The 13,275-nt window shown below is 35.4% G+C and overlaps 1 protein-coding gene across 2 annotated transcripts; it reads right to left on the reverse strand.

The window, feature by feature from the left end:
* Window positions 1-352: 352 nt before the first annotated feature.
* On the reverse strand, window positions 353-4,377 carry LOC107961793 (protein ROOT HAIR DEFECTIVE 3 homolog 2). 2 transcript variants are annotated; one of them, XM_016897928.2, is made up of 8 exons: window positions 3,835-4,377; window positions 3,138-3,204; window positions 2,904-3,006; window positions 2,352-2,422; window positions 1,423-1,486; window positions 1,274-1,339; window positions 1,126-1,173; window positions 353-643 (listed from the first exon to the last, which is right to left on the reverse strand). In XM_016897928.2, the coding sequence occupies exons 1-8, from the start codon at window positions 3,986-3,988 to the stop codon at window positions 599-601; spliced, it is 618 nt and encodes a 205-aa protein (XP_016753417.1). In that variant the 5' UTR covers window positions 3,989-4,377; the 3' UTR covers window positions 353-598. The 2 variants fall into 2 exon arrangements, with proteins under 2 accessions (XP_016753417.1, XP_016753416.1); XM_016897927.2 differs by having other exon boundaries at window positions 353-662; window positions 3,835-4,325.
* Between the last annotated feature and the right edge of the window lie 8,898 nt (window positions 4,378-13,275).

A 13,275-nucleotide genomic window follows, 5' to 3' on the forward strand; every position in this document is an offset into this window, starting at 1 on the left:
CAAAATAACAAATGCATAATGCGAATGGTAATAACAATGAGGAAAATAAAATGGAATAAAGAAATAAAACAAAGGAACTATAAAAAGAAAAAAAATAATAGGTAAAAACTAAAAAAAAAAACCAAAAGAATAATAGAACCTGGAAATAAACCAATAAATAGATACGTTGTAAAATAGCTTAAATAATAATAATAATAATAATAATAATAATAATAATAAGTAATCTAAAGCTTAAAAGAATTAGGTAAATGAATAATAAGATAATCATAAAAATGTCTAAAAGTAAGGATAATGATAATAAGTAAGTAAGTAAACACAAACAAATGATGTAATATATAACATGCAAAAGTATTAAAAATAAATAAATATATATATATATAATGGAATAATAATAATGAGGGACAAAAACATAACAATGAACTAAACAAAATAATAAAAGGGAATAGTAAATGAAATAACAAAAAATACTAATAAAAAATTAATTAAAAATTTAAAGTAGGCTGAATAAGAAAAAAATATTAAGTAAAATGGTTTTAAAAAATAATAATAATAACACTGTCCTCCTCCCTTCTAAATTATAGGTCCGACCTTGCTCCAGTCAGCGGACCTCCAGCGTCGCCATTGGCACCATCGTACACAGCAGCTGGACAAAAAAAAAAACTCTTTTTTTCGGCAATTTCAAAATGGGTAAGCTTCTTCTCCTTTATTTTTATTTTTGTATGTAAAATAAACAAAATAAAATTAAAAGATAAAATAAAATAAACAAAGAACTTAAAACGAGAATAGACGAAAAAACACCTCTTTTACTTTATTTTTTGATTAATCTCATATATTTCTTGTATTGAAAGTTTCTATTCGAATCTCTCCTTTTTTCTCAAAAAAAAAAACTTTACAATAGTTTTGAATGACTTTTATAGCCAAATTTTACAACTGATTGCATTTTTCTTTTTGCAGGCAATCTTTTTGCAGGCAAGTGAGGTGATGGAGTGTGGGGTGGTTTAGTGGGATGGAATTAGTGGGGTGGTTTAGTAGTTGGTTTAGTGGGGTGTTAATTAAATTGTTAATTTATTTGGTGTTTTGAGCTCTGCTTGTTGAGTCTGAACAAAATTTGGGTTTTACAGTTACCTTTTGAATATCTTCTCCCAGGATAGGCTCCAAATATTCAAGAGGGGTCTACATAAACAATCATAAGGGAAAAAAGAATATTTCAAAGGTTTTAGCAGAAAGAATCACAAATTAGTTTAGAAGAAAACGAAATGACATTAGTCCAGACCTTTGTTTTGTCACGTACAACAAACAGTTGTGTTGTTTTCCGGGGGCTGAATAAACGCATCATAACCTAGATTAAAACAGCAACAAGACTATCAAGCACAATATAAAGCAGAAATCCAGACGACAACAGGATTAAGTACACACTAGTACCTGAAAAACTGTTTTCAGAAGTGGTTTGTTGGCAGCCTGCTCCCGACCAATATCATGACACCACCTATATCAATATCCAATATATGATTAATATCTAGCTTTATTTCTCGGATCCTCTCCCAAAAAAAAAAAAAAGGTGTCATCAGATCCTGATAAAAGCCAAACGCCCAAACCCACACCTGACCATTGAAATGCACCAAAAGAATATTAAAGAATGGATGAAAACAATGATGTAAGAACTATGATTTATTTCGATAGATCAAATTTTAGAAATTGTGCTATATTCCTAATGTTTCTAAAGATTTCATATTATAACATTATTTATTTTTAGTTCTAGTTTATTTGAGATCAAAACTAGAAAAGGAAAAATAACACCCCCACCAGAGCCATTAGAGAGGAATGGAGGCAACAGACATTCATCTCTACTGCTAGAATTTGGGCAACTCACTTAGGCCAATCAATTTATGTTTGGGTACGCACGATATTGAAAATTTTACGCTTCACACATCCTCGGAGAAAGTTTTTAAAAGGTCCATGTTTTGTTCATCCAGTATACACAATTCAAATACCAAGAATCCAAAACAAAATAAAATGCAAAGACAGGCTAAAAGGATATTTAGTGTTCTAATAAAATCCTGAAACAAGAGCAGTACAACTCTTTCACTTTTGAGACAACAGACCCTTTATTCTTTTCACTCAGGCTAAAAGGATATGTAGTGTTCTAATAAAATTCTGAAACAAATGCAGTACGACTGACTGTTTCACTTTTGAGACAACAGACCCTTTATTATTTTCACTCACTAGAAAGTCCAATGCTGGTTCATTGCAAAAATTTCTCCAGGTTACATAGTTTGAGTGCTGTAAGCTCCAATAAAATGCACATAACCATCAAATGCATGAGGCAATAACGGTTCTATTTAGATAATTACATGTTTATTAGCACAATATCAGCAATGGCCAAAGCAAAAAGGGCACTTTGTTTCTCAAATGTAGTGTCATCCTGGAAATGGGGGGAAAAAATCAGTGAACAAATAGTAACAAAGAAATGCACCTGATGAAACAGAAATGAACAAAACTATTATTTAGTTGGCATTTTTTAAGTAACCATTCATATATTGAAGTGTCCATTGTAAAACCAGAACACCAATATGCTTCCAAGTCAGTCTGTATTCATGTGTGTTGGTTTCTGGGAGGGTGAGTTCAGGGACTAAGGCGATGCACAGCAAATAGGAATTGAGATATACATTCAGTTAACCCCCCAAGCCAGTATAGATGTAGACAAACATATATTGCCAAAACAAAACAAACTCTGAGGAAATTTAACACCATCAATTTGATACAAACTTCATTGTTACTGATAGAGCCTTCTCCATCCCACCATCCCCCCCCCCCCCCAGAAAAAAAAAGAAAAGAAAAGATGAAACAACTTTAAAGCCCTTTTTATCTTCAACAACCAAAATTATTTTAAAAAGGCTAGTTACCTCGCCTCTTTCTCTTCCATCAGTACCTTCCAAATCCATAGCAACCGTGAAAGGATCTATGCCAACACAGTTTGCAATCCAAATACCCTTGGTAGTTTGACTCCTGCAATGAAATTATGTCTGTTAGCATATAGTGAAAAAGAAGAAGCAGAAAATGTACATAAGAGAGAAATAAGACAGATGTAATATTTATTCCTTTTGAAGCCATAAAATATGAAAAATTAAAGAACAAACCTTCCTCTGAATGCATCCATCTCCCTAAAATTTGTCGGGAAAAGATGATTTAACAGGTTGCTCTTCCCTATCAAATAAAGATAAAGCCTTTTAGCCTACAAGACACATAGATAGCGAAAGAGTTAAAACAACATGCTGGCGTCCCCTATAAACCACGTGCCTATGGGATTAGTAATGAAACTAAACTTCAGAGAAAAATCAAGAATTTAACAGTCATGCATAAAAAAATTATAAAGCAAGGATTAATGGTAATCACTACATTAATATTCAAGCATTAGCCATTCAAAACGTTTAGCTGAAATTTTCTTATAAAATCCACTAAATTTCACTTGTCTAAATTACACACCATGAGAAAGTCACGGCACGAAAATTTTGAATGAAAAGATTTTCTTACAGAGATTGTAAAGCCGAATTCAAACAAACACAGTCAATCAGCTTCACTCAAAATTTGGTATCAATTTAGAGTTAACAGAAGAGAACCCAGTATAGTAGAGAAACTCGATTTGCTCGCCTAAATTAAGTAATCGATTAACTGAAAATTTAACTAAAATAAATGTTGAAAAATATATTATTTTACTAGAATTTAAATAATAACTAATCCAAGAAACTTCGAAGATCTAAAAATCGACATGCAGGAATCAGAGAAACAAAACGTAAAAAGGAAGCGAAGGTTGAAAGGAACGGAAACGAGACGCACCGCTACTTTGGGGGCCCATGATAGCTACGACGGCATAAGAGAGGCCACAGTTAGTGAGCTTAGTGGTCCGAATGAAGTTGTCGAGTCCAACTACATTGAATTCTCCTTCTCCATCTATCAATTGAGTGGAGCAACAGTGGTCTATTTCCGCCATCCGCGAAACCGGATCAAGGATTCCCCAAAAAAAAAATCAAAGATAGGTCTCTAAACACAGAGTGAAAGGAAGCAAAGTAGGTCTACGTTCTCCTTATTTTATTTTATTAAACACAGAGATATATCGAAGGAAAATGGGTAGAAAAGGTGCTGCGTAGAGTTGATGGATCCAAAGAGAAACATCCGCCTTGTCTGTGACCAGAGATTACAGTCCCTCGGTTTGCGATAATTTCTTTTTGTTTTTCTTTTCTTAACCTTTTGTAATAATGGAAATCTATTTTGAATAATTATCACTCTAATAATGGAAATCTTAATTGGGTTTCATTTGGTGTAATTTGGATTGGAGATTTCGGTCAATCTAATATATACCGGAAAATTCTATGACAACATATTTAAAGTATAGAAGTATTATCTTTTTAAAAGAAAAAATACGTATTACAATGAGCTAAACTAGGCCAAAAGCGTTGCTATTAATATCAGATTCCAATAAATGTAAGAGATCCCCGGGAACCACCTCGAATAGTTGAACGTTATGGTCCTTATCAGACGTTATTTTAGTTAGTGAATCCGTAACTCTATTCTCCTCCCTTGAAACGTACCTAATTCTTTAATATTCGATTGAATAAAGTATTTAAAGAATCCTCCTTACCAAGGTTGAAGACGAATTTATTGGCCGGCTTTCTTGAATGATTTTGACCACTTCTAAGTTATCAAATTGAATAAACACTCTATCCAGACCCCGTTTTTGTACAAGAGTAAGCCATCTAAAATCTCTCAAAGCTCTGTTTCAACACTAAACAAACTTCAAATAATGATTATAACCCAAGATCCAATCACCATTTAGTTCCCACAACACCCCCGATAGAAGCTATGTTAGAAACCAAATTAAACACCCCATTAGTATTAAAAAAAGCAACAATTACTTGACAATGGTAGATGTGACTCAATTCCTTGCTGACTAATTGAGGTTTTCTTGTGCACCAAGATATATTGTTTGTTTCTCCCAACTAATCGATGATTTAACAATTACAAAGGTGTACCAAGATAGACTCTAGAAGATGAATAAATTTTTATTTTTCTAGATTCGCCAAACAAGCAACCTAAAAAGAGTGACCCAACTAACCCCCCACATTAGATAAAACATAAGTTATCGTTTAAATTATATTCCAACCATTCAGCTAAGTTTTTGGAGAAAAACCTGGAATGTTGGCCAAAGGCCACAACCTGAAGCCGATGCAACTGGACAATCTCTAAGCACATGTAAAACATCTTCCTTCCCATGCTGACAAAACAAACAAGAGTCATCGTGACCAATTCCCCTCCTTACTCTTTCATCATTAGTAAAAAGTATTTGTTTAAAAGCAAGCCAAAAAAAGAAACGGACTCGTTGCGGCCCTTGATACTTCAAAACGATTTTCTAATGCCTGTCTTTGAGATGCTAGAATCTCTCCCTGATAGTCCAATAAGCACTCTTTATTGAAAACGATCCCATCGAATTGTTTAGCCACACTAAACGATCTAACCACGCATCTGGATGAGGCAAAGGAATATTCACAATTCTTTTAATGCAATATTCCGAAATCTATACCCTGAAAAGGTCAAGGTCCCACGATCCCTCAACTATTATCATTTCACTAAGCCGACAATCAAACATAATATTTTCAAAAAAAGTGATTTGTTTAATCAATGGCCCTAAATGAGGAACCTAGGAGTCTTTCCAACACCAAATAGATCTACCATTCCCCAATGACCAAACAATATTCTCAAGCAGTAAAGGTCATACCTTAGCAAGAGCCCTCTAAAGAAAGAAGCATCTCCCTCGCGCAATATTCTCCAACAGTCTCGCTTTCATATCGTGTTTAGATCTAAGAACACGAACTCGTAAAGTTTCATCTTTTCTTAGTAGCACAAACCCTATCTTCATAAAAAAGCCTTATTTTGGTCACTTAAGTGGCGAATGCCGAGACCTCTACAAGAGCATGGCTGGCATATAGACTCCAAATTAACTAAGGCCATCTTCCTTGAACCATTAGAAGATCCCTAAAGTTCCTAACAATGTACTCAATCTCCTCATAGATACTGTAACACCCCAAATGCAGTCCGATGAATCAGACCAGAATCTTAGGTGCTACCACACAAATACAGTGTACTTAAGCCTAATTATTTGAATTACAAATGATTTCAGCTATTAGATTTCAATCTTTTTAATAAAATACAAAAGTGTAAACAATGAGGAAATTCAAATAGTATACATAGAGAATTTAATTACAATTAGAATTGAATTGATACCCTAGTCTACATAGTTATTCCCCTCGATTGAAATTTCCATAATTGTCAGCTCAGACTCGATTTCGCCATCAAGCTCGCTCTGTATGCATAATAGCCTAATATGCCACTTCTTTGGCGTAGCCTAGCGTTATCCTTCCAGGAAAAGACCCTTAAACCCATTTAAAACATAACACGCAAAGATAAGTTCAACGAAACTTATTGAGGTAAACACTATTTACCTGAATCATACTTGCACACCGCATTTAATATTTCAAGAACCATCTTGTTGCTCTTATTCTTCATCGAGTTTCTAATAAAAGCTACCTCTACTTCCATTTCTTTATTCACGTTCGTTACCATACCTTACTCTAAGACCATTTCCTTCTCTTCAGTGCCTTTGAGACCTTACCTACATTATCCATTCACTAAGCTATAACTTCTTCAAACTTCAGGAAGAGACCCATACACAGGTAATCGATGCTTCCTTTCAAGTGTATCATGTTTACGTTAATTTTCGATTACCTCACTATATCTCTTAATTTCAATCTTTGTACAAATCTTAATCATATCAAGTACCTTACCATAATACCCAAGATACATTTCATGCTTACTGATCTCATTGTTTGCATTTAGGACCAGTAAGAAATATGTCTATTATTTAGTATAGAGTTTGCCACAAAAAGCGTCCTTCATGGTTAAATTATTGGGAGCCTTTCTAGAATACACCACAGGTGTAGCCCATTCTGTGTATGTCGTGAAAACTTTCTCTATAGTATTCACCATAGAGGATGTTCCTTTCGAACCCGCCACAAGGGCATATACTTTATTTTTTTTTCCACGAAGGCTCTAAGTCTAGAATCTGCCTTCATATTGTTCATTCCCTATTTGTATATAATTTCATTCCTTCATAATGTGTCATAGAAATTATTTCTTTCTTTTAGAGTTCATCACAGAGGCGTTTCCTTTAGAATCACGGAGGCGTTTCTTTTCGAAGGTTTGCCACAAAATTCATTCTTTAGAGTGCGCCACAAAGGTACTATTCACAAGATTTGCCACAAAGACTTTCATTTTTTTAGATCGCCACTAAGGCTTCTATTTTCTTGCACTTTCATGATAAGGATTTGCCTAGACTCACATTTCGTAAGGTTTGCCCCTCACTATTCGGGGTCATGCAGAGAACCCCATTAGGTAATAACCTTCCTTTGGTTTTTTCCATATGATGCCATAGCCCACTAGCTATGGTCTTACACGATATGGTTCCATGGCCATGGGCTTTTCTTTCAAAGATCGTGTTTAAAGTCCCGATGGACCCCTTTAAACTCCACTGCGGTGTACAAACATGAACACTTAATAGACCTTTCATGCATTAGTACCAACTTAACATATATCTCATCTTATGCACTCCAGGTATGTTCTTACAATCATATCTCCGACTTCAGATTTCTTATCATATACTCTATGCTTATCAAATTCTTACAAGCTATACATGCAAATCTTATCCAGCATTCATATATATACATACGCATCATACCATTATTTTCTAATTTCAGTTCATGGTTCATGCAATTCTTCATAGGAGTATCTAGAATACACAGTATATAACTTATAAAAGTCAACTTAGGGACTCACTTGACAACTTCAGATAGCAACATGGACCTAAGATCTAACACTTAATCAAGGACTACAACAACCACTGCCTTATAAAACTATAGATCACAATTAAAACCCAAACACATAACCTTTACAATCATTTCAAACTCTGATAACCCCTGTACAAGGCCTTACTTCTCCATTCACTCATACAAATCTACTTAGATCCACAAAATTTACCTTGGCATGAAAATATTATTAATAAAATCCAGGGTTTCTGATCCAACTTCAAGGGATACTTCTGATTCCTCCAGCCTTAAATTTCAATATTTTTAAGAGAGAAAAAGAGAACTCCCTTTATTCAAACTAGAAAACCTATTAATATAATCTAAGTCTTTATTGGAACTTGACAAATGTCTCATCATAATTGAATTGTATTATCAAAGCCTACAACTTCTGAGAAACCTAATTGAGTATTCCCCTAGTCATTTAACTATTCTGGTTCACGTTCGGTTAGATCCTAACCAATTTACCTTGTAACTTAACTTGCACAGTACCATAGAAAAAGGGTGCACTATACCTCTAACATCATACCCTTAATACTGGTTTACTTGATTACATCCTATTTCCAAAAAATCATAACAATCTAGCAGAGAGTCTTTATTGACTTAAATACATTATTGTATCCGCTAACTCAATTCGCCCGAAGGGGTACTTAGGCGAATACCTTTTCGTCAAACATATTTCTATCAGACTGCGCTAGACCTTATGCCCACCAGAACTGAGGTGTTACAAGTACCATTTGGAATCATCATAGATTGCATGAAAAAAATTAAGATTAGATAGGAGGACGGATTGTGCTAAAGTGACTTTTTCCACTAGAGAAAGTTGTTTGGCATCCCAGCTAAGCAACTTACTTCTAACCTTATCAACCGCAAACCTTAAGGTATTATTAGTTACACTTTTATGGAATAAAAGTACACTCAAGTATGTTCCCAAACTGTCCACTTTCTGAAAGCTAAGCATAGTGCTTATCCTACCATTCATCTTCTCACTGACTCCATCAGAAAAGAAAATATTCATCTTACAGCCATTGACTTGATGTCCTGAAAAGTTACAGAAATTGTTAAGAATTTCCTTAAGAATACGTGCTTGTTGCAATTCAACTTTAGCGAATATAACCAAATTATCAACAAAGAAAAGATGAGATAAAGTTGGCCTCGATCTATATAAACGAATAGGACTCCATCTACCACTAGAGATAGCCGACTGAATACCATGTCCTAGCCACTCCATACATAACACAAAAAGGAACAAGGACAACGAACACCCCTAACGAATCCCTCTGGCAGGTTTAAAATTTTGTGAAGGAACAATATCCCACAAGATCTGCATAGTGGAATTTGTGATTTTTGACATAACAACATTCCTCAAGTATCCCAGAATAACAGCTACTTGAAGGGATAAGTCAATGAAATCCCATCTAACCCTGTCATATAATTTCTCCAAGTCGATTTTTATAGTCATCCATTTTTTATTATTTGTATTCCTTCTTATAAAATGAATGAATTACTGTAAAATAATAATGTTATCTGAAATATTCATTCCCGTGAAAAAGTCAGCTTGCTCTTGAGAAATAATTTTAGGGAAAATCAACTTGAATCGATTCGCTATGATCTTGATGATCAACTTGTATAAGACAAAACAAAGACTTATAGGCTAAAATTGAATTAAACTCTTGAGATTAGAGAACTTAGGAATAAATACAATAAGAGTATTGTTCAACTCTGAGTCAATGTTACCAGTATTGAAAATCCTTTTAACCCAATCACAAACATTCCTTCTAAGGACCTTCTACTAGTTCTGAAAGAAAAAAAGCATGGTACCCATCACTCCCCGAGTCCTTCAGAGGAGCCATATCAAATAGAGCATTTTTAATTTCCTCATCCGTAACCACTCTTTCCAAAAATCCTAATCATTTTACTCAATCTAAGGAAACAAACTAGGTGGTAAATTATTTATCTAAGTAGGTGTAACATCCTATACCCGTAACCCATGCCAGGGAGGAGTCAAAGGCATTACCTAACTTGATCTCATGCTTACAACAAATCTCAAGTCACTGAGACTCTATTCAAACTTAAAACTTTTTCAATATCTACCTTAAACTTATTATTATGGGCCTACAAGCCCCAAATCGATCATTGAAAGCTATTTGGAGCCATTTCAGGTTCTTAAACCAACCTTAAGAAATTTACCTTTAAAACAAGGCACACGCCCTTGTGGAAGAGTAACACGCCTGTGTGACCATTTCGGCATAGTCGTGCTGATGGCCCGTGTGGCTCACACGGCCTAAGCACCCTGGGACACGCCCGTGTCCTACACCCGTGTAGAATTAATTTCTAATTCACACCTACAGGGGTTTTCACACAGCTAGGCACACACCCGTGCCATTGGCCCTTGTCCCTCACACAGCCACGACACGCCCGTGTCTTAGCCCGTGTGCAAAAATATAAACATTCTGTTTCTGACGTCAGCATGCTCATAATGTCACACGGCCAAGGCACACTCCCATGTGCTGGGCTGTATCCTCCACACGGTTGAGACACACGGCCGTGTCTCTGCCCGTGTGTTTATTACATGTATACTAACTTGAAATTTTTACGTGCAGGGGACACACGACCGAACTACACACCCAAGGGGCAGACCGTGTGTCACACACGGCCTAGACACATACCCATGTGTCTACCCGTGTGGACAATATAAGGCTATTTACCAAGCCTCATTGCCACCCTTACTTGCCTATTTCCATACAAATTCCAACCAATTCTAAAACGAGCACAATTTCTAAAATCAAATCAGCCAAAATAGACATTCATTATCTCATGATAATGCATCTTTTATAAATTCAAAATGAATGTTAGCCATCATTCAAGACATAATACAAATTGAAGGGCTTTTAACTCAAGCCAACACATTTGGCCGAATCTCAAAAACACAAAATAATATGGTCTAAGTCTTATACATGCCATAATAAAAAATATAAATTCAACTATACCGAATGCTTCGGTTGGTAGTGTGATCGATATCTCTAACTTCTGGTGATCCTTGAGCTAGATAAGCAGCACTGTAAGGAAATGGAAAGGAAAGAGAGTAAGCATAAAAACTTAGTAAGTTGCATATAAGTAAGTACACAACAACAACATTTTATCAATGATCCACATGCTCATGATACCAAGGTAGACATAGGTATAATAAGTTACTCATTACCATCCACACTAGTTATATATTGTTCAATGAACTCATATCTCATACGTACCAATTAGGTACCTATACCACTCACAATGTAGTTATACTTTTCTCATTAGCTTACATAACATTCACTGTTGAACCATTTGGAACACTACCGGATATTCATTAAGCCTTAGAGTAGGTAAGGTACCGATGCCATGTCCCAGACATGGTCTTACACTGGCTCATATCTCAAGTCGACGCCATGTCCCAAACATGGTCTTACACTGACTATCATCTCGTAGCCGATGCATGTCCCAGACATGTCTTACACTGGCTTACGTCTCGAGGCCGATGCATGTCCTAGACATGTCTTACACTAGCTCCCGTCTCAATGCCGATGCCATGTCCCAGACATGGTCTTAAACTGGTTCTCATAATGTGGCTGATGCATGTCCTAGACATGTCTTACACTAGCTCACACTCAAATGACCCAAACGTCATGGCATGAATATCCGATTTGTTTTCTAGGTTCGAACAGGAACTCTACTATCTCTATTCCACAATCAAGAAATTCATGCTATATTAATTCAAATACAATTTAACACATACATTAGTAATGTAGTTGTATTATTTACATAAAACTTACCTCAACGTATATGACTAGTCGGTTTAGTCAATTTGCTTGGTTTTCCTCTAGTATAGGCTTGGATTTGGAAATTCTTGATCTAAAATAAAAAAATGCACTCATTTAATCACTAATAAAATTAAGCAATTAAAAATTCACATCTTCAGTAAAATGACGGTTTTGCCCTTAAACTTTGGCAAAATGACCATTTTACCCCTATGCTCAAAATCGATTTTTATCGAATTTCTTAGCATGTTAAGCTTAGCTGTACTCTTTTTACTCTTATAGCAACCCCAAATTCTCTCTATTTCACACATTCGTCATTCATTTTACAACTTGTGCAAAATTGCCCCTTTAGGTGTTTTCATGGTAACACCATTCACAAGATTTGTCTATTACACATCTAAAACTCATATTCTTCCATAAAATTTTAGAAAGTACCCTAAATGCTCTCATGGAAAAACCCTATACCTTCAACCATTTTGCAAGATATATACCCCTCATTTGAAAGCTTATGCTTCAAGGGTCTCAAAAATACAAAAATCATCAAGAGAAACTATCAAAATCACTTACTTGAGAGGGCTCAAGGTTGCTGAAATTTTTGAAGCTTTCAAACCCCTACAATGGTTGATATTTTCAGCTAAGAAGGGAGAAAAATGATAGCTTTTCCTTTTTGTTTTATTAAAAAGACAACTAGTCAAAATTGGTGACCTAAGCTTAACCTAATTTTGAGCTTCTCTCCAATTTGTCTCCCATAGCCGGCAATGCTTTCTTTTAAGGGGCTAATTGCCCTTTAAAGACCCCAAATTTTGGTTCTCTAGCTATTTAATACCCTTAGCTATCAATTCAAGACTTTTGCACTTTATGCGATTTAGTCGTTTTTCACAATTGTGCTCACAAACGTTAAAATTAGCGCACCAAATTTTTCATATACTATTATAAATATGCTATGACTCCAAAATAATAATAAAATAATTTACTCAACTCTGAATTTTTGGTCCCGAGACCACTATTCTGACTAGCCCCAAAATTGAACTATTATATTTCTCTCCCCTTAGGGATTTTCGTCCTCGAAAATCTTACCGGTGAATAAGTTCGGGTACTGATGGTGTCTCTAAATTTTCAACACGAATATGATGGAAGCCAACTCTAAATCATGTGTCGGGTAATTCTTCTCATGTGGATTCAGTTGCCTTGAAGCTTAAGCTATGGCCTTACCTTCTTGTATAAGCACACACCCCAAACCATTCAAGGAGGCGTCGCTATATACCACAAACTCCTTGCCCGACTCCGGTTGCACTAACACTGGGGCTTCAGTTAACAAAGCCTTTAATTTCTCGAAACTCTGCTGGCACTTTTCTATCTATTCAAACTTAACATCCCTTTGCAGCAGCCTTGTCATCGGCGTAGCTATCATAGAGAATCCATTTACAAACATTCTACAATATCCAGCTAAACCCAAAAAGCTTCAAACATCAGTCACATTCCTTGGTGGTTTCCACTCTACAATAGCCGAGATCTTGCTTGGGTCAAATCAGATCCTGTCTTTCGACACAATGTGTCCTAAAAATTTG

This window comes from Gossypium hirsutum, chromosome A06 (assembly GCF_007990345.1).
Source record: "Gossypium hirsutum isolate 1008001.06 chromosome A06, Gossypium_hirsutum_v2.1, whole genome shotgun sequence".
NCBI lineage: Eukaryota > Viridiplantae > Streptophyta > Magnoliopsida > Malvales > Malvaceae > Gossypium > Gossypium hirsutum.